Source organism: Arachis hypogaea, chromosome 16, assembly GCF_003086295.3.
Source record: "Arachis hypogaea cultivar Tifrunner chromosome 16, arahy.Tifrunner.gnm2.J5K5, whole genome shotgun sequence".
Lineage (NCBI taxonomy): Eukaryota > Viridiplantae > Streptophyta > Magnoliopsida > Fabales > Fabaceae > Arachis > Arachis hypogaea.
In genome coordinates, this window is record NC_092051.1 from 130067734 (window position 1) to 130095033 (window position 27300).

At 34.2% G+C, this 27300-nt stretch overlaps 3 protein-coding genes across 12 annotated transcripts; 1 reads left to right on the forward strand and 2 right to left on the reverse strand.

Moving 5' to 3' along the window:
• Positions 1-201: 201 nt before the first annotated feature.
• LOC112755007 (sugar transport protein 10-like) lies at positions 202-2430 on the reverse strand. The gene is made up of 3 exons (XM_025802858.3): positions 1860-2430; positions 1159-1782; positions 202-966 (listed from the first exon to the last, which is right to left on the reverse strand). The coding sequence occupies exons 1-3, from the start codon at positions 2310-2312 to the stop codon at positions 496-498; spliced, it is 1548 nt and encodes a 515-aa protein (XP_025658643.1). The 5' UTR covers positions 2313-2430; the 3' UTR covers positions 202-495.
• Positions 2431-3264: 834 nt separating this feature from the next.
• LOC112755008 (pyruvate decarboxylase 1-like) lies at positions 3265-9108 on the reverse strand. 9 transcript variants are annotated; one of them, XR_011874556.1, is made up of 10 exons: positions 8549-9084; positions 8289-8357; positions 8025-8123; positions 6615-6921; positions 6036-6124; positions 5294-5457; positions 5059-5170; positions 4627-4701; positions 4116-4225; positions 3265-3467 (listed from the first exon to the last, which is right to left on the reverse strand). XR_011874556.1 is itself a non-coding variant. In XM_072221216.1 (10 exons), exons 3-7 carry the CDS (start codon positions 8106-8108, stop codon positions 5098-5100), a joined length of 447 nt encoding a protein of 148 aa, XP_072077317.1. In that variant the 5' UTR covers positions 8109-8123; positions 8289-8357; positions 8549-9084; the 3' UTR covers positions 3265-3467; positions 4116-4225; positions 4627-4701; positions 5059-5097. The 9 variants fall into 9 exon arrangements, 4 of the variants coding, with proteins under 4 accessions (XP_072077317.1, XP_072077318.1, XP_072077319.1 ...); XR_011874557.1 differs by having other exon boundaries at positions 8479-9084; XM_072221216.1 differs by having other exon boundaries at positions 6885-6921.
• A 9371-nt stretch (positions 9109-18479) lies between these two features.
• Positions 18480-26921, forward strand: LOC112755009 (uncharacterized). Of its 2 annotated transcripts, none has more exons than XR_011873509.1 (9): positions 18480-18952; positions 19682-19728; positions 19962-21248; positions 23897-23985; positions 24663-24765; positions 24840-24944; positions 25369-25521; positions 25653-25826; positions 25963-26921. XR_011873509.1 is itself a non-coding variant. In XM_025802861.2 (9 exons), the coding sequence occupies exons 1-9, from the start codon at positions 18739-18741 to the stop codon at positions 26115-26117; spliced, it is 2289 nt and encodes a 762-aa protein (XP_025658646.1). In that variant the 5' UTR covers positions 18480-18738; the 3' UTR covers positions 26118-26921. The 2 variants fall into 2 exon arrangements, 1 of the variants encoding a protein (XP_025658646.1); XM_025802861.2 differs by having other exon boundaries at positions 25369-25483.
• The last annotated feature ends 379 nt before the right edge of the window (positions 26922-27300 follow it).

Consider the following 27300-nt stretch of genomic DNA (forward strand, 5'->3'; position numbering starts at 1 on the left):
AAAATTTAAAATAAAAAATTATTTAAAAAATTAACTAATATTAATTAAAAAATTAACCTTTTAATTATACTCATAATTTTAATTAAAATTATTTATAATTTTGTAAGGACAAAAAAATATTAAGAGTTAATTTTTTCAAGTGTAAAAAATAAAATAAATTTATTAGTGTTCATTCAAGAAAAGGAAAGGAAGCCAGCAAAATTTGATAGAAATAAAATTAGGATATACTTTGATTAGCATTCATAAAATTATTTATAGAATGGTTATTTATAAAAGGTTAATTTTTATGGTGCTTATGAGTTGGTGTCTAAACTTAACCCAACTTATTTGTTATAGTACATTTTTAATAAATAGACACCACCTTTTACACACCATAACATTCACCTTTATAAAATATCTTCGGTAACAACTACCAGAGCAAGTTGCTTGAAATCATTGATGGCAGGTTTATACTTGTTTCAATAAATTCTGATAGCCTTTTACTATTCCTTCAAATTAATTTGAAGGAGCAGCTTCGGAATTGTTGTAAGCCCCAGCAACGAGATCTTCACATTCAGGCATATACTTGTTCCAAAACCAGTGGGACTTCCAAACATAGTTCATTTCTTCAACAGGGACGTTCTTAGTCTCAGGTAACAAGAAGGCAATGAAAATGGTCATGACGAGCACCCAAGCAGCAAAGAAGAAAAAGAGACCAAACTTGAAATGGCAAAGCAAGCTAAGAAAGATTTGAGCGATGCCAAAGGTAAAGAACATGTTGACTGCCACATTAATAGCTTGGCCTGCTGGTCGAACTTCAAGAGAACATATTTCGCTTGGTACCAACCAACCTAGTGGCCCCCATGACCATGCAAATGCTGCCACATATAAACAAATAAACACCAATAGGATGTCTGCTTCTCCTTTGTTAAATGATCCTTCACCGTTCAATCCAAACTTCATGCCGATCATGATTCCAACCACAATCTACAATCCATGCATGCAATAATACTCTTGCTTAGTCTCGTCATGCATACAAATTTTTATATAATTTATTTGTATTTGAGTGGAAACTCAGGTACAATTAAGTTTACGTAAAGTTAATAATTGAGAATTATTAATAACTCTCAGTCATCAGTTTCACGTGAAATTAATTACACCTGAGTTTTCATCTTTTACCTGAGAAACAAGCATCTGAGCGCCACCTTCAAGAAATAATAGCCTTCTTCCAAATTTGTCTACACAGAAAACAGAGACAAGTGTAGCAAGAACATTAACACCTCCTGTGATAACTGCAGACATGAGGGAGGCATCATTGCCAAAGCCCAAAATGGTAAAAAGCACTGGAGCATAAAACATAATGACATTAATTCCGGTGAGTTGTTGGAAGACAGGAATGAAAGAGCAGAAAGTGAGTTGTGGCCTATATCTGCGTCGTGTAATGTTCTTCCATGGATTTTCCACCTTACTAGCCGCCTCACTTGCATCAACAAGATCTTGATATTCCTCATCAACATTGTTAGTGCCACGGATTTTTTGCAACATTGTCTTCGCTTTTACATGTTGCCCTCTTTCGATCAAAGAGTTTGGTGTTTCCTCTAAGAAAAGAGACCCTACACACAGCAAAATTGCTGGCACAGCTCCAACTCCCAAAGATACTCTCCACCCATTTTGGCGCTTCGAGGTTGCATAGTTGATAAGGTTTGCACTTAGGATTCCGATTGTGATCATCATTTGAAACCCAATGTTGAGTGCTCCTCTAATTTTAGCCGGAGCCATCTCAGACAAGTAAATCGGCACAGACTATTTTAACCAACAATTATTAGTCTTAAAGAACTAACTATTAATAATGCATGTAGATTAATGATGTCATTTCTCACCTGATTGCAATATCCAACGCCAAAACCTAGAAATATTCGACCGATGATAAGCATTTCAACGTTAATTGCAAAGCCATTCAACAGTGCTCCAAGAAGGAAAAATAAGCCACCCAAAAACATGGATGGCTTGCGTCCGAACAATCTTGAGGTTGTGGCAGCAAAAAAAGAAGCTATTAATGCTGCAAGATACAGAGATGAGGTGAACAATGTCAGTAGCTGGTTGTCAAACTTGCAATATTGATTGGTACTGGAATCATCCAGCATTTGTTGATATACAACCGGAAAGAATTTAACTAAGAATGGTTCCATAGATGTGACTCCTCCCGTGATACCAAGATCATATCCAAAGAGAAGGCCTCCCATAGCAGCAACAAAACATGTAATTAACACGAATGCTGTCACATTTCCCTCATATTGTCGTCCACCACTTTCAATGTAGGCACCTCCTGCCATCTTGATATGATTTTTTTTTTATATTTATATCTAGCATTAACTTGCTACAAGAAAACACCACTAATCTTCTACTAATTAATTATGTTTTAGCTTCTTTTTTTATACTATCTTTTTTCTTCTTCTTATCTATCTCACTGTTGTAGTGATGATAATAATTAATCGATAAACTATTATTTAATTTATAGGGTATTATATTCACTAAAAGATTTCTTTAAATTTCTGTCTCTTTCTTTTTTTGGTCCTCCACTACAACATTTTCAGGTTGAGGCAACATTTAAAAAGTGTTGCCTAAAAGCTGACAAAAGGTTGCTTTTGATCTATGGCAACACTTTTGGACCTAAAGTAACGTTTTTAGGCAGCGTTGCATATGCAGCCGTTGCCTTAGATCAAGGCAACACTTTTTTGTTTCAAAAGCAACGCTTTTGAGAACAACACTTGGTAAGTGTTGCCTTTGGTTAAAAAACAACAACACTTCAAAGGTGTGTTTGAGATAACACTTTTACAGTGTTGTCTCTTCTCTCGTATTTTGGTCACTACTAAAAAGTGTTGCCTATTTGCAATAAAATGCAACTCTTTTACCTGTTGCTTATAAGTTGGAATTTGCAATCCTTTGAAGTGTTGCCTATTAGTTTTGAATATGCAACCCTTTAAAATATTGCCTTTTCTTTTGGATATGCAACCCTTTAAAGTATTGCCTTTTCTTTTGGATATGCAATCTATACAAGTGTTGCTTTTTCTTTTAGATATGCAACTATACAAGTGTTGTCTAATATTCAAAATATGTAATTAATAAAAGGGTTTCCTTTTTGATAAAAAACAAAATTTATTTTGGTAATAAAAATACAAAAAAATAAAATTTACAATAAAATTTTTTGTTCATACATGTGTAATTATTTTAATTAATAAATAAATTTGTGCACAATAAAAAAAATTATAAAAGAGACAAAATAACTAATTATAAAATTCTAATTAAAATATATATTAAAAAGTTCAATTAGTATTTCAATTACATGTTTATCAATAATTCTCAACAAAATAATAAAATTCTTATCTAACAATAATTGTCATAACAAAATAGTAATTAATATTTATCAAAAAGATGTCAATCTACTTGCATATTTTATATCCATGCTTGACTTGTTCTATATGCTAAATCTGCAAATAATACACAACAAAAAATAAGCAACTTATCATTAAAACTAAAAAATTATAATAAAAATTTCTTTATGATATTAAATACTATAGATACAAGAGCAATAAATAAGTCTAAAAAACTCCTTCTAAACAAGAAGAGTGAAGGGTAACAGGACCTCACCTCTGAGAATGTTTCTTATATATATGAATATTAAATTGTGTATTCCTCTTAACAAATATATATATTCATGAGTAGTGCTTTTTGTAGTTTTTCTAATAGAATATTTGTTAAAGCAAAACTAGCAAGTTACCTTATATATATATATATATATTCCTCACCTCTGGGAATGTTTCTTATATATGAATATTAATTTCTTTGAATTTGCAGCCAATACTACTTGATTAACTAACTTCCATATATAAATTACAAGGATGCTATTTATTATTATTAGTTACCTTGAGCTCTTGTAAGGATGAGTGACAAAACCCTCTTTAATTAGGTGGCAGTGGCACTACATTTTTGTTAAATATATTTATGAAAAGAGTTCTTATATAAATTGAGACATGTTCTTCAACCCACTAATTAACTCTAATAATTTAGACCACTTCTAAATATGCATAGGAAAATAAGTGAAAAAATTAGATGAAGAAAAAGCATGAAAGTAAAACCTGCTTTTCATAAAACCCCCAAAAGAAATACTGATCTGAACTCTTGTATAGGAAGGAGAAGAACTAGTAGATATAACCACCATGTAAGAATAATTCTCCTGGCTCTTCAGCTATTCAACAAAGTAATAATTTGAGATGTCAAAACAAATAATTACATAAATAAGCAAGATTTCAGCTATATGCTTATTCATATTTTAAAAGCAGAGTAATCCTACAAATGTGGAGTAATCAAGTCCTAACATTCCATTTCTGGTCTCTTTATATACTTTTAGCAAATCCTACAAATGTGAAATCTCACAATTGAGTTAGATAACCCAATGTAACAAGATAGATTTTCCAAATCGACCATAGTCTCCATTGGCCCCTTGGACCGGTCATGCAGAGTTATTGATAAATTCTCTGTACATGAAATGCATAACTAGAAGAACTATCCTAATGAAATATCAGTTTGGAGTTGGAGCAACAATTTCATAACATAGATTTGCATTAACACTTTGATATAACTTCTTACCTTCTTCCAAAAGTATTCATATACTCTGCTCAACGCTGCAGTTTCACCTCCTACAAATTTCATCCCCTTGCTAACCTATATCAAAAGGAAGAAAAATAAATAAAATAACCAAATTCATTAACCTTTCATAGTTTCATTGTCTATCAGTTAAAAATATAGTTGGGGACTAATTGGAGTGTACTTGAGTACAAAGGACCAGACGAGACCGCGACAGTTTGCTGATTTGCATACAGTCATACAACAATTTCAGGACAATGTGGTTGTTTTGGGAGACTTCACTGCCATCTCAATCTTTTATAATTTTTTGTGATTGTGATTTAATGTGTTCCTTGGCATTGCTATTTTCAGTAATCATTTTATTTTAACCATTTGTGTATATTGCTTCATTTATACAACTTAGTTGTTAGTAACCTTGTGAACAGTTAAACTTACTTGGCAGTAGAAAAATTTGCTCACATAGTACTTGTATTTTTAGACACTCATGTTGCCATGGAAGTCAGCTGCAGCCTCTACTACTGCCTCCAACCCCATTTGATTACTCAATCTGTGAAATTCATCAAAAGAAAATATATTAGTGATCATTACAATCTTCTTAAACATAAAGAAGATGCAATTCAGTGGTAAAGAAAAATAAAATAAAATTAAGTAAAGAAGATGAGAATCATACTTTGGAGACAACGAAAATGGAACTGGCTCCCTACTGAAAGTGGGGTAAGGAATTGCAGCCAGGTTACAGCTGATGCTGATATAAACAGGTTTGCTTTCTTTCAGTGTGGTTGAGATTGCAGTGTCAAGCATCTCATGAGCATCTTCTAGGTTATTAACCACAGCCTATTATCAAAATCAATAAAAAAAGCTAGTTTAATTACACATTAAGCTCACATTTCAGCATCAAAGAATAATAATAATAATAATAATAATAATAATAATAATAATAATAATAATAATAATAATATATGCAAACCCAAATACCCCTTTAATTTCATATTTGTAACCAAACAAAAATCACAAAATAGTCTACCTATGGGGGAAAGATTATGCTATATATAATCAAGCATTGCCAATAATATAATGTCTTTCAGTAAAATAAAGCACTACTAAACATCCAGAACGTTTGACTTCAAACAAGGACGAGTGATCAACATAGAATAAAGTATCATGACCCAAATTGATGCATGTTTTCATTTTTCTTAAAAAATAATAATAAACAAAGAAGAAAAAATCATAGTGATGCAATCATATAATGTCACACGAATCATAATACGTAAAATTTTACTTTATAACTTTTTTTAAAACAAATGTTTTAATTTCTTTATAATCCATTAAAATAAAATAAAACCTTGAAGTTAATTAAAAAAGATAATCGCAGTACTTACTATTATTTATTAAATTAATTATTAATGATTTACCTGGTAGCAAGTAACAGTTTGGAAGCAGCGAAGCCCCTGGGTGAAATCCGGCAAGCCAATGGTGTGATGCAAGATCCGGTTGGTCACGGCTAAGAATTTGCAGGTTCAACAACAGAAAAGCCACTTAGAAAAACAATTATATTGAAAGAAAAACAAAATAATTGGTGAAAGAAAGGGACATGACACAAATAGAAAGAAAAACAAAATAATGAAAGCAATGTTTTCTTGAGTTGGTAATTGGTGAGACTTATTATTGATGCCAGTTTGAATTCTCTTCTTCTATGAGATGATATTCTCCACAAGGATTTTGGACCATTAATTAACCTACAAACTGACGTCATGTGCCAAGTTTGATTGGTCAAACTTGATACTTAACACTATTTGTCTACACAATGCATGGTTGTGCCTCACTTCATATCAGATAAGGTTTCCTTTCTACTAATTACTCAAGCTATCAACATGCTACTGCTTCTTTCATCTTTCACAAATTAGTATATTTGAGTAATATATATGAATTTGTATATTTTGTATAAATACAAACTACAATTGCTAATAATCTATTGATGAGTGCCAAAATACCTTCTCAACATAGACTAACATCAACTCTATCAACAGTCAAGTTAATTAGAGAATTAATTTATCATCCTTGGCCTAATAGCCTGCCAACTTCATACTTTTGCATCAAAACATTCCCCCTTTTCTCCATTACTCAGACACAATTCCTCAAACACAAAACAAGCACCCCGGTCTTGTGGTGCTTTCAAGCTTTGTAAGCAAGGAACCTTTCTTTATCAAGTATATTTGCCTCAAAATTCACACTATCACCAAATTCCTTGTGTATTTACGTACAGCAATAGACGCATTCATCTGAATCCGCTGTTCTTGCCTACAGATTATGTAGATAAGATACTCTATCAGCAATGTTCAGGAGGTGCATACAACAGCTTCCCAGTCTCAATCATAGTGATAAGAAAAATCACCCAAAAAAAAAAAGGAAAACAATGCCGGTTTTAAAAATTATTAAATTCTTATTTTATTTTTATTTGTTATCTTATTTTTTCTTTTAAAAATAAAATTTGTTATGCTTATCTTTTTTTTAAATTAATTATACTTATTTTTCTCTAACAGAATCACTTCTGTTAGATAACAAATAGAAGATAAGATAATAAATAAAAATAAAATAAAAATTATACAAAATACAATGATAAATATGCTAGCATAAATACATAACACATAGTCATTTATGAAATTGATTCAGAACAGATGCAAATTCCACTAAAATAATCTAGTGAAGAACAAAGGGAATTACAAACTCACATAGCTAAAATCTAATCACATGATCATCTAAAACCAGAAATGAAACACAAAAAAAAAAACAAAAGAAATGCAAATCAACCTGTTCAGTTTCTCTTGATCGATCATCCGAAACACAGAATAATAAGCAACTAAGAAATGTCAAAGGAAAGATCACTTGAATTTCCAAAATTTTAACGAGCATAACAAGGAAGCATATAAAGCTAACGAAGAATAAAAAAACAGAACAAAGAAAAAAAAAGGAAACATTACCGTTTGAAGGGAAGAAGAGAGAGTGTCTGAGAGAGAGAGAGAGGCAAGAAAAAAAAGGATTGCTGCTATGGTCCAACACAAAATTTCAATAACCATAACAACGTGCACAATCTTCCATATTTTGACACAATGTGAAAAAAATACATAAATAAATGAAATAAGAATACATTTTGATTCAACTAACAAAAAAGCTTTTCATCAGCTTAGTAAAATGCCATACATGAATGTGCATTGTGAAGAACAGAGGGAAATCGATTCTCCCATAAAAATTAATTCATGTGAATTAGTTATATATAATTAGTGCACTATCAATATTTCCAAACTTTTTATTGATAAATAAACTGAACATAACTCAAACCACTGATTGTGTAGAGGAGTAAGACAATGTTCTTAAAAATAAACAGAATAGAGCAAGTGCAGCACCTTGTAATCTTTTTTTTCATCATTCATCTTTTTTTGAAGCTCACCATTAGTAACACTTCTTTGATAATCTTCAGAGGAAAACATAGAGCCATAAAATGCCTGTGTTCAAAGATTGGCAACTAAGCACTCCCAAACACAAAATAGAACAACAAAATACAAACCTAAGAATGCAATACTATTTTATAAAAATTATGAAACAATTAAACTATAATCACATTGCTAAATTGTGATTACTCAAAAAAGAAACAAAAATTTAAATCAAACCTAAGAGGTATTTGAAGGTGAGCGACAAATCGGTAAAGTCTTTGTCCTTCGACATGATCGAACTCGAAACTGCAAAAACAATGAAAAGAAGAAAAGGATTATGTGAGCTTCTTCAATCGATTAAACTGAAAGAGATGTGCGTCGAGAGAGAGAGAGAGAGAGAGAGAGAGAGAGAGAGAGAGATGTATACTGGAACTATTGTTATTAATTCAACAATTCAACTAAATTATTCAAGTAGTATGTAAAATCAATCTACAAGCCTTCAACGACGACGATGGAGGAAGAGATGCTGAGGACCGAGGCTGAGGCGAGAGGCTTGAGTGAAAGAGGTGAACGGCGGAGAGTTGTCGATTTGCCTGAGAGGATAGAGCACGGCACCACGGCGGAGCAGAGCAAAGGTTTCAGAACGCGGAGCAGAGCACAGGTTTCAGAACGGCGTGAGCAGAAAAACACGACGGAGCAGAGCAGAACAAGGCGTGAGCTCGAGCAATGAGAAACACGACGACGGTGAGCAGAGAAGAGGGATTACAGTAGTGGCAGATCTGGCAGCGCAAGGTAGAAACAACAACAACAGCGCAAGGCAGAGACGGTGCTGGAGGTGAAGAAAGTGGCGGTGGCAACTTCTCTCTCCGTCGTCTTCTTCTCCTTCTTTCTCTTCTTCCTCCTTTGATGGCAGTTCTCCCTTTCTTTTCTTTTCTTCTCTTCATCACTCTCTGTCTCTCTCCCCTCACCGTGCATTTTTTTTCTTCTGTCTTCTCTTTTTTCCGTGCAACGAAAACCCTAATCCTCTTTTTGTGGCGTTCTTTGATCTTCTAATCCTAATTAACTTTGTATTTTATTATTTTCTTGTTATTAAGTCAGATTTATTTTATTTTAAAATTGATAGAAAATGATAATCAAAGTTAAAATATGTATTAAATATAAAATTTATTTTTTAGAAGAGGCATTAAAAACTTTAGACAACACTTAAAAAATAAAGTTTAAAATAAATTTAAAGACAACTCTTATAAAAAATAAGATATTAACTTTATAATAGTTGCTTTTGTATATTTGATGGGGCAACATTTAATAAGTGTTTTTTAATTTATCAAATACATCACTTATAGTGTGTTGATTTAAAATATGTTATTATAGTTCTATTTTTTTGTCACTAATATAAAGTGTTGTCTATATATATTTTAGATAACATTTTTAAAGTGTTGTTTTGAATATATGTTGCAATAGACAAAAAATGTTGTAGTGCTCCCACCTCAATGACACCAAATATGCTCTCTTCACACTTGGAATACAAAATTTTTGTTATTGTGTATCTGTCAACAACCAAACAAGTTTTATCCCTCTGTATATCTATTTTCAGTATTTTAAGTCACAAACCAAACACACCTATAATAATAATAATAATAATAATAATAATAACAAAGTGAATTATCCTCTACCAACTCCTAAGCAATATTACACACTACCTCCAATAATATGAATTTAGCTTGTGCAAGTAAATCGTTGTTGTATTATGTTTTTTTTTTCACAAAGGATTTTGAATCTCTTACAAAATAAACTAAACTAAACCAACAAAAGAAAAAATGAAGGGAAACTTTTGTTTTAGGGGGGAGCGAGATCCCATATTCAAATTCAATAACATTGTTGGAAGTTGGCCTAAAATTCAAACACGTTTCGATAAATCTCACTACAAAAGTTGACAAGTCGAAATATTTAGTCTCTCCACTCTCCAGTATCGAAATCCATCCTTTTAGCTCTAGTTGTCTCCTGTTTTAGCATATTAAAGCATGTGATTTGTCTAGATTAATATGTTGACCTAAATCAATTGCACTGACAGCAACAGTAGGATACATTAAGAAAATGTGTTGCTTCTCAGTTGTCACGAATAAAGATCCATGCAAACTCATCAAGTTTCGGAACTTCAATGTCAAAAACAAATTAAGGCCACAATATTAGAATATTATCTCAATGCGGTGCCTTTGCAGAAGTCACACTACAACACGCACTGTAGATAGCAATTCATTTTTATTTTAACTCAATAATAATAAAATTAGTCTTTAAGTTTAAAAAATATATTTTAAATAACTAGCTTTGCACCTTCTATTTCCTTTCCTTCAATGAATGATGATGTCTTTTTTTTAATTAACAATGGAGCTAAAGAAGCCCAAACAAAGACAAAACAAAGAAGCAACTATCCTCAAATGGCATGTGCCAATCGCATCAGAATGAAAGCAAATCGAAATACATGAAGGTAAGGTAAAGAAAACATGACAACCAACCATCAAACTATGCCCAAAGTTAGCAAGTCCATCCGCACACGAATTCGCCTCACGGTACTGGTGATTCAAATTCTAATTACATAATTTGCCATACCTATCCTTGATAGCCAAGACAATGGCCTTTAAAGAATGACATTCAATCCCTTCCTGGAAACACAGTTTCGCTGCAGCCAAAGAATCCACCTCAATATGAAGGCTTTCCAATCCAAGACTTAAAGCTAAGTCAACACCCAGGAAGACACCCCAAAGCTCCGCTGCTATAATAGTTCCATAAGCTAAATTGGCACTAAAACGAGCAATAAAATTTCCATTGTTATCCTAATAATGCCTCCACAAGCAACTCTCCCATTCTGCAGGACAGATCCATCAGTGTTTAATTTAAAGAAAGACGGATTAGGTAGCATCCACTTAACCTGCTTATCAATGAAAGTACCCACTTTCTTCTTCATATTGCCAACAGTAGTATACACATGTTGAACATTATTGGCAAGATGAATAGCAAGACTAGCTAACTTTCCTTCTTCAAGAAACTCAGCGGCATAAAAAATAACCTTATTGCGCCGATACCATAGCAAATCCATCGTGGTAGCAAAAAGAAGAGGCCACACACGGCCTTTAGAAGGAGTATTGGGAGATAAATTATCCAACAACTAGATTGAAAGAGGAGTGTTGAAGAAGTTACCGGTCACCAAACTGTTGTCAATGCTCATCCATGTTCTCCTTGCCACTTCACAATCGCGGAGGACATGGAGCAAAGACTCGGGAAAATTATGATAGACACCACATCGATCATCCGATGTCATGTGTCGCTTACAACGCCGCTCATTAGTAAGAAGAGCCTCATTTGCAACAAGCCAGCAGAACGTGCACAACCACTGTGGGGCCTTGAGCTTCCAAATTCGATGGAACAGAGATGATCTATCCTCTTCTGCATTGCTAAAAAATAAGGCACCAGCAGGCTTCATTAAAAACTGGCCATTGGATGTAGGGAGCCAGGCCAAACTATCTTCCCCAAAACTTGGTTCTGGAGGCTTAATGGCAACAATAACCGGGAGCCAATTGTCACCCAAAGTCAAGGAAATCCGTTCATAATCCCATCTACCATCAATAGCATAATCACATATCTGTTCATCAAGCATGTCCTCAGTAACCTCCGAGTGAGCAAAATCTACGAGATTGTGAATACCCGGTATCCAATGATCCGACAAAAATTCACAGTATTCCCTGCACCCACCCTCCAAATCAAATTATTTTGAAATATCTTCCAAACGCTTTGAATTCCTTGCCAAACATTAGAACTTGATTGATGCTTCTTGAAGGAAGGAAGAGGATCCTCCCCATAGCCATATTTGCTTCGGATCACTTTCACCCATAATTCCTCCTTATTTTGGACAAGCTTCCACACCAGTTTCATTAAATTAGCATTGTTTGTCACTTTTGCTGGCCAAAAATCGAGACCCCTTTGGTTCTTTGGGAGGCATAGTTTATCCCAACTAAGCAAATGTAGCTTTCGCTCCAAATCAACACCATCCCACACAAAATTTTTACAAATACTATCAATTTCATCACAAATACTCATAGGAAGCTTCATTATTTGCATAATATAAGAGGGAATAGTCACCAAAGTAGACTGGGCAAGAGTTACTCTACCGGCTAGAGAAAGGCTCCGGGATTTCCAAGAGTTCAGTCGATTCGACATTCTATCAATGATAAATTGAAAATCTTCCTTCCGAGCTCTACCATGAAGAAGAGGAACACCCAGATACTTACCCAAGTTATTCGTAAGCCTCATACCAAGAGCATCACTTAACCTACGTTTTCTTTCGAAACTCGTATTATTTGAAAAGAAAACACAAGACTTAGCAAAATTCACCTTTTGACCTGAACATCCGCATAAAAGATCCAAGATACCGCGCACAACTTCTACTTGATCCATAGTTGCTTTTCCAAAAAGAACAATGTCATCAACAAAACAGAGGTGGGAGAGTTGCAGACCTTCCCTGCTAAGACCTCCCCTGCTAAGCTTAATAGGCTCCCAAATTCTATTATTCACTGCTACCGAGATTATTTGAGACAGGTGTTCTATGCATAAAATGAAAAGATATGGAGAAATTGGATCACCCTGACAGATTCCTCTACTCGGGGTGAAGGAGACTGAAGGTGACCCATTCCAAAGAACCTGCATCTCCGCTGACGAGTAACAGTGAAAGATCAAATCAGCTAAATTGTTGGAAATGTTGGCCTCCAACAGAGTAACTATGATAAATTGCCATTTCAACCAATCGTATACTTTTTCAAGATCGATTTTAATGGCCATGAATCCGCCCTCATCCTTTTTATTTCTCATAGTGTGGAGGACCTCTTGTGCCACCAAAATATTGTCCGCACTCTGTCTGCCTGGAACGAAACTGCATTGAGCAGGGCTAATAAGCTTGGGCATGATTTCCTTTAGTCGTTGAGACACAATCTTGGTAATGAGTTTGTATGATACATTACACAAACAATTGGCCTGAAATGCCCTATGGTCTCAGGATTATCAATCTCTGGGATAAGGAAAATATAAGTATTATTCACTACTTTAATCTGTTGATGATCTTGGAAGACCCTTTTAACCCAACTGATTAGAGAATCTTTAACAGAAGACCAATTACTTTGGTAAAATATCGGAGGCAAACCATCAGAACCTGGAGCTTTCTAGGCCCCCATTGCAAAGAGGGAAGTTCTAATCTCATCAACTGTCACCTCCTTAGTCAACATTGCTATATCCTCCTTAGAAATCATTGGAAACAAACCCGGAGCTTCCAATCTCTCATATTCGGAATCTTTCGTATAAAGGTTCTGAAAAAAATTAAGGCTATGATTTTGCAACTGCTGATCCTGCTCAATCCAGAATTCTGCTTGGTCTTTCAGCATACTTACTCTTTTTCGTCTCTTTCTTGAAGTGGCTACACCATGAAAATAGGAGGTGTTCTTGTTTCCATAATTTAACCACGTACATCTTGAACATTGCTTCCAGTATATTTCTTCTTGAATAAGCAAATCTTCTAATTGAAGATCTTCAAGGAAAGGATTCGGCTCAAAAGAAAGATTTGCAGAAAATACCATTAAGCCTAGCCAAAATGCGAGATTTCCTCTTCGCAATATTACCAAATACTTCATTATTCCAAATTTTTGCAATGGACATGGAAGATGAAATATTATCCTCCAGTAGGTTATCAGTACACCAATTATTAATCAATAGCGAATGAAAATCCTTATGAACAAGCCAAGGAGCTAAGAAATGGAAAGGTCTAACAAAGGAATTACCATGATAATCCAAGTTAAGTAGGATGGGCACATAGTCATATTTCAGCTTCGGCAGGTGCTTCACCAGAGCCTGCGAGAACTGCAGAGACCATGAGTTATTTGCCACATACCTATCTAGTCTCCTCCGGATGGTCTCCCGCTGCCAAGTAAAGGGTTCCCCCTGGAACCCAATATCGTGCAATTCGGAATCAAGAAGACAGACGGCAAAACGATGATGATCTCTGGATAAGTTGGAAACCCCCCCAGTGTCTGCACTCGTAAGCACACAATTAAAGTTGCCACCCACACACCAATCGTCCTGAATGAGATCTGCCAATCTTCGAATATTAAACCAAAGATCAGCTCACGGAGCAATATTGGGAGATCCATAGACAATAGTTAGAAACCAAGGAAGCTCGTTTTGATAAGCTATCCTCAGGTAGACAAATTGCCTATGCGATTCCAGAACCTCAATACACCAAAATGTATCATTCCACAACACCCAAATACCTCCAGAGAAGCCAACACCTTCCACAAGATGCCAAGAAGAGAAACCAAACTTCCGAGCAATGTTTGTTGCCTTTGTTCCAGAGATACGAGTCTCCAGTAAACAGAGTATATTAGAGTGATAAGGACCACATAAATCCTTAACCAACCTGGGAAAACCTTTAGATCCTACACCTCTGCAGTTCCATGTTATTATATTCATAATAAACAACAACAACGGAAGAAGGCAGGAAACACAGTAAGAAAATAGTGAAACCAGCTATTACACAGGAGTGGGATCATCCACCCCCATACCTGTTGAAGCTTAGCTTGCTCCACCATGGGAGAAACCGAGACAGAAACCATAGGAGAGTGTGCATCAACCATTGCTCCGGGGTCGGTGGATTTGACGTTGTACCTACGTCTCCCATATTGCGATTTATTTTATTTGCAGTCCTGATATCCTCTTTCGAAGGAAGATATGTTTGAACATAGGGAAGCCCTTCCAAGCCCAGCTTGTCACCTCCAATCATGAATTGTGCCTGTCTAATCAGATTAATTGAGTGACAGTAATCATCTTCCTTCCAATTTTTTGCTGCAGGACTAGGAGAGGAGTCTACTTCTTTCCCCTTATTCACCACTGCTTCAAAACTTTGACTCCCTGCTTCCTTTCTCTCCATTCGCGTTTTTGACACCCCTTTGCTCTGGATAGCAAATAGATTATACTTGAGAATGGAAGGAGTCTTCCCATTTTGGGTTTTCTTACTTCTTCCCTCCTGAGACGGAAGTTTCAATTTCTCCTCCTTTCCTTCAAAATGTTTGGGCGTGTGAGTTGAGGCTATGTTGCCCAAATAAGGAGTTATTAGGTCTTTGGGTTCCTCATTGCCCAACAAGTTGAAACGTGACCCCAATTGAACTTGCACTTTGGGCCCTGACCCACTTTCTTACTTAGGGCGAACTCCTCTACGTTGGTTCTTGCTCACAAGCATCCAAGGCCCAAAAGAAGTGGTTTGATTTCCAACATTCTCATCAACCCTTTCCATTGACTTCGCTTGCACCTCTGTCACAATCCCCCTTTCTTTGGGAACCACTTTCGAATTATCCAAAGCCAGATTAGGTGCATCCAAACCTTCCCCATTTGCTTTAACCATCGGAATGGTCTCCGTCGTTGCCGCTTGCGAATGCATCTTGGCGTTCGTGACTCCTCCATCAGGACATTCCTTCCTTTTATGACCATACCTTCCACACCCAAAACATATAAAATGCAAGCTCTCATACTCTATCCTGAACTCTCGGCCTAATACTTCAATGGCCGGAACAAGTTTACGCCATAAGTCAATCTCAACGCATAGCCGCGCAAATTTTTCCCTCGAGTGAATTGACGTGGTTTGGTCAATTTTGAGCATAGAACCTATCTTTCCCCTTACTTTCCATAAGAACGGTTGAGTGTACAATTCCACGGGTAAATCTGGAATCCACACCCACACTGCAATTCTTTGAAAATCATTAGCATAAGGGTTAAATAATGGCCTCCATCTTTGTACCAAGAGATAATGGCCAGCAGCCTACCAATGACAAAAAAATAAAAAAATTAATTGATTTTTAATAGAAATTATAATTGTAACTGCACCCACAAATTGAATAGGATAACCCTCTATGAATTTATTTATAAGGTCCACATTATCAGTTATCTTTTTAACTTATAATAAGATAAAAGAAAATGTGGATTATCAGATATTTCATATTTGGACTTCAACAATAAAGAAAAAGGTCTTGTCAATTAGGTTGAGCAAAAGTGTAGGTATATCCAATAAACCTCATTTTTGCAAGGTATCATTTAACATATTAATAATGAAAAAAATATAAAAATTATCATTAAAAATACCTCCAGTCAATGTTTTTAGAAATAATTAAATATATATTGCTTAGAATCTACCAATAAGAGTGGATCAAGTATATCTACACAACTCTTTTTTAATACTTGTTTTGTCTCTTTATCAAAGACTACAAAACATGCATCGTCATAGTCATCAATAATACCAAACTTGATTTAGTACCTGGTTAATAAAAAAAATTAGCATAAAAAAAATAAATATAGACCTATTCAATATATAATCCATTGTTATTACACTTTAATTTTAAAAAAAATAAAAAACCTTGGAAGTATGATGAAAAAAGAAGACAGTCACAACTATAATTTATATTTCTGAAAATAAAAAGTTCAAATTTATAGCTAAAAATCCAAAAAGAATTGATTACCCATCATTGACTTCCAATTTAATAATATTGTACTTGATAGACGTGTGATGCTTTTCAAAAAATTTTTCACTTTCAATTCCAACAAGATATCCAATACTATCTAAAATAGATTAAGATAAAAAGGGTTTGTTGTCAATAACTTTGCTAAAAAAAAATCAATTAAATAAATAAATTTATCAATAAATTTATTTTTTTGTAAAACAATAAATTTATTAACCAAATAGGTGTAATCGAATCCAGAAGTATTGAAAGTGTTAAAACTCACAAAACTAAATTCATATTGTGGGATACTTGACGATTCTGGAAATCTGTACACATCAATACGTTGGTTTAAATTTACCACATACTCATGATGTGTAGTCTTGAAGTTACCTACATTGCGCCACTAAAATATGTGATTTGATACACCATTTTTTCTCTTAGCAAATCCACAAATCCAGATACAAAAGCCTTTTTGACTGAGGTATGTATTTTTTCTATCTAGAATTGATAAACAAAAATCAAAGAACAACTTAAATGAGGTAAATAAACATATTTTAAATATCAATAATATAAATTATTAAATTTAATATTATTTAAAAAAGTGGTAGGAAACTCATGTCTTTATCGAGCCAAACCATCTCAGTCGAGTATGACAATGGAGAATTTCCGTAATTCAGTAGTGTCCATAACCTTATCACTCGTATACATACACACAAATTATCCTAGGATTGATCTCAATAATTTTGTGAACACGAATCGCCATTGAAAAATGATAAAAAAAAATTTAAAAAGAGTAATTAATTGTACTAAGCAAGAAAGATGCGGTGCTATACATCTCTAATTCGTACTTTTATAATTGACTTATAGCTACAATTTTCTGAAACTTAATTAATTTTGATTTAAATTTAAAATATAAATCCTAACAACTAACTAAAAGATGATATTATCTAAACGAAATTATTGTTGTTATACGAAAACTAATTGAATAATTATTAATTATTATTGTTATTACATGAAAATTAATTCGCACTTAGTTATAAATCCCAAGTGATAAAACTAATTCGCACTTAATTCAAAAGATAATAAAAGTATCTTCCTAATTATTATTTAAATAGAATTATTATTGTTATTATGTGAACTTAGTTAATTCATCTGTAAATTTAAATCAAAGAGACTCTCTTATCTTTTTATTTAGTTTGTTTAAATAAAACTTAATTTTTTCAAAAATCACAATAATTATGTGAACTAATTAGTTTAAGAATATGAGAAAACTACAATAATCAATAATTAAAGAGAGTAATATGTAAATAATTTAAAATTTAAAAGATAATAACTTAAGCAAATAATTTAAAATTTAAAAAATGACAATTTAAACAAAACAACCAAAACAAATAATTTAAAATTAAAAAGTAACGATCCAAGTAAATAATAATTTATAATTTATAAATAAAACTTTAAAAAGTTATAATAAACAATCTAAGCAAATAATAATTTATAATTTTTAAAATTTTTTAACGATAACACCTAAATAAATAATTAATTCAGCAATATCAAAAACTAATAAATACCCAACAACGTACGAAAGCGTATTTAAAAATTTAATAAGTAACAACTTAATCAAATAATAAATTATAATTTATAAATAAAATTTAAAAAATTTTTAGTGATAACACTTAAACAAATAATTAATTTAACAATATTAAAAATTAAATATCCAACAACTTAAAAAATTATATTTTAAAATTCAAAAGATAACTACTTAAACAAATAACAAATTATAATTTATAAAAAAAATTTAAAAATTTCTAATAATAATACTTAAACAAATAAATTTTTAAATTGAAGAGCGCTACGGGAGCACTTTATTCAGTTTATTATATTACTATAAAAATAAAGATTTTTATTTTTTTATTTATTTTTTTTTTTTTTCAAAAAACGGTGGCAAGATGGTAATTGGAGTGTGGCGGTAGAACCAAATATTCGGTGAAGATGCGGCACCCAGCCCCACCCAGGGAAGCGAGAAAGCGCCAACAAATAATAACAAAAAATGCTTTGTTCATTCTGAGCGTTGGTAAAATTAGAATAGAAGCCTTTCCCAACGACGAAAATCACGACCCTTCTCCAAAACAAACCGCCCCTCCCCCTCTCTCCCTTTTTTTTTCATGTCCATCTTGCCCTCACAAGCCCAGCCAGCACCATCGTCTTCTTCATCTCCTTCAACTTCAAACCCTAATTCCCAATATGGATTCCCAAATTCTCTTCCCTCTTCCTCAATTTCCTCTCTCTCTTCGCAATTCAACAACTACGACAGCAACATCGATGCATCTTTCGGATCCCTTCGAATCTCTGATCCCCAATCTCCCTGCCACCATCCAGGTTTGGATTTTTGCATCTTCTTTCCTTTAATTTCTGTGTCTTCGATTTGGACTTCGTCGTGAAATTGTGGCTGTGTTTTGGTCGGTGAGGATTGTTTTCGGTAATTCAGGTTTTACTGTTCAGGTCAAATGAGAATATGAGAGGGAAAAAGATAAGGACTATCAACTTATTAATATATTTTTCGAGGTTAATTTTTTGGGTGGTTTGTGGTTGCGTGGCTTAGGTTTGGTTTGGTAAAGATTTTAGAAGAGGTGCACTGTTTGAGAAGAGGTGCACTGTTTGGTAAATAAAAAAAAGACTATATACTTGTGCTTGCGGCTTTTAAATAGCCTTTTAAATAGTCGGGGTTACTTTTGAGCTTTTTAAGTTGGCTTGTCTATTTTAAAATTTAAAAGTCTAATATCACTTCATATATTAACTAATTTTTAAATTTAACGCTTAAATTAATATCTTTTATAGTATTTTTAAATTTTAAAAGTTATTTTACCAAACACAATTGTTGTTGTTTATGTTTATTAAAAGTCATTTTTAATTTGATTTATCAAATATAAATGCTACACTTTTTTAAAAGCCATCTTTTAAAAGTTAGCTTTTATAAACTACTCTTAAAAAGTAAAAGTTTTACCAAACTAAGTCTTAGTGCGGTCGAATTGAGAATGTTTGATTTTCTCTGTTTGCTTTGGTGCTGCTTGTTCATCAGTTGATTCTCTTTGTCGTTGTATATGGCAGGTTCATCAACTCAAGCTACAGAAGATTATCGTGGACCTTCCGAAAAGGTATTTTGATTTTCCTTTTCGGAGTGCGGTTGCCCGTCCACTGTTTTGACCTCTCATATTTATGACTGCATCTCTGTTTAGTATCTAATATGGACTAGGACTGTGTTTGGAGGTGTATTTTAAAGGACTTATCTGTTCTTGTTGTTTTCTCGTAACTAAAGTGTCAGAAGAAGTGTAGAATTATATAGTGTTTGTGTATATGGTAGGTTACTGTTGATCTTTTTTGCTAGTAGGTGATGGAGTCGGTGTCTGCAAGTGGTATAAGTTCTTCTTCACCTTCACAAAACTCTGGAATACATTCTAGGAGTCACGCTGGAAAACGATCAGGTGGATCATCCCACTCATCAGGGAAGACAGCAGGAATGCTTTCCTCTCATAGACATCAACAGAATCCTGTGTCTGCAAATTATCCTGGAAGTTCCCCTCCACTGGGAAGGAGATCTCAGATGGTGAATGGCAATTACTTGCTGAATTTTCAGTATGATCCAATATCCCGTTCTCAACCAAGAGGGCCTCCACCTCCTCTTCCAAGAAGGCAACGGAAGAGAAGGCCATACAACAAGGATTTGTTTCTGCAGGCAAATTACAGATTCATGGTCCTAGATACAGGAAATTATTCTCCCCAGTCGATGGATCCAGATAAAATGTTGCAGTGGGAGGATATTATATGTGTGACATATTCAACCCCCTTCCCAGTTCAGTGCCCAATTTGTTTGGAGTATCCTCTGTGTCCCCAGATAACCTCATGCGGGCATATTTTTTGTTTCCCATGTATACTACAGTACTTGATGCTGGGTGAAGAGGATCACAAAGGTGATTGCTGGAAAAGGTGTCCTTTATGCTTTGTGATGATATCTGTCAAGGATTTGTATACTGTCCACATAACAAATGTCAAACAATATCAAGTAGGGGATAATATTGAGTTCACATTTTTAACACGAAAAAAGGATTCATTTACTTTATCTCATAAAAATAAACAAGAGACAGATATTGCATCAAGTAGCGATGGAGATTTATGTGATCCGTTTTCCAAGTTCACACTCACATCAGATGTAGATCTCTCTGTTAGACACGCAATATCAGATCTAGATGGCTGGCTGGCCAGAGCTGATTCAGGGCTTGTCGATGACCTGGAGAAGCTTCCATATGTTTGTGCTGCAATGCAACAACTAAAACAAAGGAAGAAATATTGGAATGAACATAGGGCTTCTGACATTTCTTCAAGGCTTATTGATTCTGAACATCAGATACAATTGACAGCTGCAAATGCTGTGGATGCTGATGGTGAAACCCATTCTAATGGATCAAGGATTTCCACTGTAGATTTCCAGGACCAAAGTAAGGGAATAATATTGGATAAGTCAACTGCTGAAGCCTGTCCACATCAAACTTTGGAAGGAGAGAAATTGATAGAACAAGAAATCAATCCATCCTCATCATATGAGGAGAAGAATGGTGTTCAAAGGCATTCAAATGGAATTGGAGAGACGAAGGAAAGTGATTCTTACAATTTCTTCCAGGTTTGATGACAACTTCATGCTTGTCTCTGTATTACCCCCTATTTAGTTTTCTTCATGTTTTTCTAATTGAAGTAACAAGTGTTTCACCTTAAGAATTCTATACTGATTCTGTTGAGCAATTTGGCATGATCGTATTTGTAAGATATAGGTAAGATATGTTTAGACTACTAGTGTGTTTAGTCTATGCGGGGTTTGGCATAGGATAAGTTTAGGTTTTTAAAGGGTTTGCATAGATGGAAGGAAGCTTTAGTTATATTATAGTTTTCTACATTTTGGATGTATTTTAAAGTTGTAGAGAGGATAGAGTGTAATTGAAGGTGTGAGAGGGAAGACAAAATTGACAAATATGTTGAAAGGATCATGTTGCATGTTGGCAGCAAGAAATGTCAAAATTATAGCTTTATTTTAGATAGAGAGAAAATGTGTGCTTTAGTTCTAAAATCTAATTAATCTAAAACAATTTGGGCTGGGGTTTGGGGTTGTCAGGTTGAGAGTACATTATAATTGTCATGGACCATCTCTCCGCAAAGGTTAGGCTGTTGGTAACTCGTGAATGGTTTTATATTTCTAATACACTCTATATACAAATTCTGAGCTTTAAGTTTGGATAGAGCACGGACCCACCCTACCTTGTGCTAGAATTTATAATTTTGTTTAGAACAATAGGATGTTAAGTACTGGAAGAAAGTGGAAACCATACCTTAAAAGCTAAATATTAAGGGGAAGGATCACTTTCCTTGAATATAACATCAAGTATCCCATACTAGTCGACAAGGGATTTTGGGCACCCCATAATACTCCGAGTCCCTAACAGTACATCGACCTTAGAGAGCTGATGTCCACAACAGCTTCACTCTATCAACGCCAATCTAGTGGTAGCCATTCCACAGTTGTTTATTAGTATCAGGTATTCACCGTATCAGCCTATAGGTGATTAGCCATTCCACAGTCGTTTATTAGTATCAGGTATCCACCTTATCAGCCTATAGGTAGCCCTTTCTGTATCGTTGACAAGGCTCTGACACTATTGTTAAGTACCTAAGGAAAGTGAGAAACATCGCCTTAAAAGCTGGCTATTAAGGGGAATAACCGTTCTCCTTAAATACATCATCAAACCTCCCAAGTCTCTAACATAGGATAAGAAGGATCAAAATCTATATCATTTTTCTATGGAGGCTCTGATATTATGTCATTGACTGATTATTCTTAAAGCACTAATAGAAGAGGTACATAGATCAATGATGTTTCTGTGTAACCCTTTCCTTTGGAGGATGAACACTAAATGTGGGAGATAATCAGTTTATTCTCTTAGATCAGTCTTCTAACCTGAAGCTGTAGTATAAAACTAAGATGCTAAATTATATATGAGAAATTAATTAAATTAGGGTTACTATAATAGCAATGACAATATTATTAGCTTAAATTCTTAACCAGTTCCCTATCTACCTCTGATGTCTTGTGACGTAGTGAGCTGTGCATAGATAGATAAACAATGCAAAGGTTAAATAAATTCTACAAATTTAGTTCGCTGGCCTGGATAGCACATTTTCAAAGGTGGCAAACCTTAACTTATTGGATAAAATTAAAACAAACTGCAAGTAATGCTTTAGTCAATATGAAAAAAGTATAATAACATCACTTGGGTTGCTTTAATAAAATAGCTTTGGTGACAATCTATTGGGCTTTTCTTGGATGCATTAATAATGTAGCAATCTATTGATCGGCATGAGTTTCAACAGCAAGCTTCTGCATAAGACTGTACTCCTTCCATTTCACTTTTCACAAAAAGTACACATAATAAGAAATCACTAACTTCAAAAATATTGGAACTGTTTAGGCTAAATTATTACCTTGAAAATTTTCTTTTCTCTTACCCTCGATTAAATGCTTAGTGCACATATTTGGTGTACTGTAGTTAGGACAAAAAGTATATAAACATTCTGAATCTAATCAAATGCCAAATATTGTTAGACAATGTTTAGTTAAGAAGTGACTTATTTTTGTGGGTTGGCAATAGTTCAAGACATGAAAAAATGTCAAAGGAAAAATGAAGGCAAAGATCATTTATGGCCGGTCAATTAATGTTGTTTGTTGGTACCAAAGCTATATTGATTTTCTTTTCCTTGAATGATTGATCTATTTTCATCATGTCACTGTGGAGAGTACTTGTTTTGTTGAGATCTGTGGACAGAATACTATTATTGCCTGCGAAATTGCTTAGTTGGTTTTTTTTTTTTTGTTTTTTGTTTCTCTTTTTGCTTTGTTTTGTTTTGTTTTTTTTTAAATGACTCTTATACTTTAAAAAGATAAGGCAATGCTTCATGACTCCATTATTACTTTTCGTATGGTATTGTAAGAATGCATAATCTTTTCACATTAAGATCTGAATCGCCGATAGGTTTGGTGCCCTCCCTTGCAACTAATTGAACTTTGGTCAACTGTAGTGCCAAATTGTTTACACTAACTCATTCTAAAACTCTCTCATCATTCCTGACAATTGGACAAATTTAGAAGAATTACATTGAGATGAGGAATTGTTTCTTTTGCTTTTATTGAGCAATTTACAAATGCCTTATGCTTAACAACTTCCTATTTATTACCCATCTAATGATGAAATTTGGTTGTTACCATTTTCATATCTATTTCAGGCTGTGGATGGCCAGCATATAATTCTCCATCCACTGAACACGAAATGTTTACTTCATCATTATGGGAGTTATGACATGCTTCCACACAGGTTTGAACCAAATGAAATTATACTCCTATTAGTTGGTAACAAGAAGTGCTTCTTGGTTTGCGTGATAATTCAAATGCAATTGTCATATTGTGGAACTTTTTAAAGTTTATGGAGATAGAAATTGATTTATTCTAAACTTCAATTTTGGGTTCATAAACATGTATACACCACAAAACAAAGCTTTTAAATCTGTAAATTCAATGCTCATAAAAAATAAGGTTTGGTGCTATAGAAGATGCATCTCACACAAACTAGTAAGGTTTTACCATACTTATTGCTCATGATAATAAATATCTATTAACATCTACAGAATTAATCCTTAATTGTAGGCTAAGATAGTGATACTTAAATCAAAGTATGTTTGGGTTGTAATTTTGGCTCAAAGAAACAAAATCAAGTACATAATTGGCGGAATGCACCTATCATGAGAAGTCAGAAGTTGCAGCAAACACTGCATAGCCTTGTGTTGTTTGCTGGGTTGATTAGGTGGACTAATTAATGCCATTTTCCTTTGTCAAAGATTGAATTTTCAGTAAATGTCATATTAGTATGTTTTAGTTTCAGTTGGAATGTTAATATTTTAAGTAGTACTACTTGACAGTTGATATTAGTACATGTTAATATCTATAGTTTTGGCTGCATCTAATGGCCTTTTGACCAGAGTCTACTGATTGCAGAATAACGGGAAAGATTCTGCAAATGGAAACGGTTACCCAGTCCGAGGCCATGAGGAGGCGATATAAATTCTTAAGTCATTTTCCGTTGACAACAACTTTTCAGGTGCCCTTTAAAAGAAAATTATTTAATTCGAAGATTCTGTTATAATTTATAATAGGTATTTGCTAATTTTTCAGCTTTGTGAAATTGATTTGAGTGAGATGTTGCCTCCTGAAGCACTGGCCCCATTTATGGATGAAATAAAGAAGCGCGCACACCAGAGGAAACAACTCGCAAAGAAGGTATTTAGTTGTATCCTTGAATATTACATTTGTAGATTTCAAAAAGGCAATCAGACTCTTGCTGCTCTGACTTACTTCTTAGTTCTCTCACCCTTAATGCTTGTGTAAAAGAACTTGACGTGGCTCTGTGAAATTGTAGTTATTCTGTGAAATTTCTCCCAAATTTTTATGGATGTCATATTTTCTTGATTTGTCTTGTCTCCCCTTGTTTGTCTGCCATTCTGTTGATCTGTGCCAGTGGGGCAAATTGTTTTAATGAAACCTTGTCAAGCTTGGGTCAGGCTTGGGCTCGTGGGTTGTTGAAATTTGTTGGTGCGAGTGTGAGATAACAATTAAAATTGGCTTCTGTAATTTTTTCTGTGGCTAAAACTTCTGCAATCACCTGCCTTTGAAGAATTGAAGTCATGTTATGTTATTATTCTAGGAGCAAAAGGAAAAATTCAAGGCGGAAGCTGCTGCCGCTTATTCTTTTCCCATTCCAAGTTATAAACTTGCTTCGTATGATGACACTCCAACATTTTCTATGGATGACTTTGAAGGTAACATGCTTTTTGGATGTTAGAAGATCAAATTAGTGGTACATGACTTACATACTTGCACCTGGACTTTATGGCATTTTAAAGTGTTCTGCATTTGATTTGGCTTTTCAATTGCACATTGTCATCTCTTATGGGGTGTATAATTTTAATGTTTTCCTTTTTATTTTAGCCTTGGGAAATTCAGCTATGTCATCAAGTCCTCCAGTTGTTGGGGAAAGAAAAACATTCTCAAATGTTACCCGGCTTGGATTCGCTGCTGCTCATGATTCTCCATCCTTACAAATCCAAGAAACCAGCAGTACCCATAATAATAATACGGTCACTAGTCCTACTGGCACAACAGGTATAGTGAGATTATGTAAATTTGGTATTTTTCTGCTCACCAAAATGTCATGCACTCGTGCAATTGCTGAAGAATGAGCACCCTGCTATGAGGGCCTCAAGCATGTTTTATGTTCTAAAACAATTTGATCCTGTAGGTCCGAGAAATGTGGAGACACCATCATATTCCAATGTTACATCCAGAGCCGAATCAAATGTAAACATGAATGCACCAAACACAAATGACTTTGGGAAGAAGCGGAAAAAGCAAAATCGAGTTCTCCTATCGACATCTGGTGGCAGGCGTTACTGATTACTCTGGATTACTCTATAAGATTGTATGTTAGAAGGCTCCAATTTCATCCCGTGAAGCCCGAAGTGAAATTTGCGACTCCATCTAGACAATTTCAGTGTAGTTATCTACCATCTTATGGATGACATGTATTTTATGCGCTTGATTTCTTGTAGATAGGTATAGACGTGTGGAGAGAGAGAATAAATGATGTCATAAACAACCAAGACACGACGGTTTTAAGTACACTTTGAGATAGTTGATTGTCTTTTTGGTTTATCCAATGTTTATGTAATGGCTTATGGTCGGAACAACACATTGTACAAGGGCCACATTTGCAAAACTTGTTACTTGGTTTGTGTTTGTTGCGAAGGAGTCGTCTCTGGGAGGCCATATGCAGGCTGGGGTCAAAATAATCCCGATAGGGCTTTCAAAGTTTAGATGCTTAAAGGGTTTGGCATGAGAATTTTCTTTCTTGGTTGAAAACCAAAATGAAATGGATTCTTCGCTGCTGAGGAATGTGATGTGGTGGTAAAGCTGTTTGCCTCAAACACAGCCACACCAAGTTCGAATCCTAGTAGTTGCTAGGTTAGGGTGGGTGAGTGTGTTTGACTGTTCGTATGACAAAAAAAATTGGACTCTTCTGAATCACTGCACGCAAGGGGTGTTTTGCGTTGTATCAATGGAATTACTTCGTGAAAAGTGGATACGCCACACACCCCTGAATATTCCATGTTCAGTCATTTTTACATATTCGTATTCTTTCAAGTCATGTATGATGTATCATTTGGGTTGCTTATATATATATATATATATATTTATGTGTGTGTGTGTGTTTGCTATGGTGCTTAAAAGATATTGCCTGATTGTTAAAATAGATTAAATAATTAATTTTAAATTTAGAAGTATAAAAGTTATTATAAAAAGTAATTTAAGCCCCCAAAAGGCACCATAGAATCCTCCGTGCCTGAGTTGGTCTTCATCCTTAGAATAGAAATACATTTTAACATGTACATCTTGCTTGATTATAATGGGAGTAGTTTAAATAATTGCAACTTCGTAAACAGGCAAATTTTAGTTCTAAAGGTACAAGAATGTAAACCAACTTAAGCTAAGAGCTTACAGTTTGCAGTAGGATTATCTGTTAGAAAACATAATTATATGTTAATTCAAAAATGAGATTAATATTGTGTAATGTTAGTGC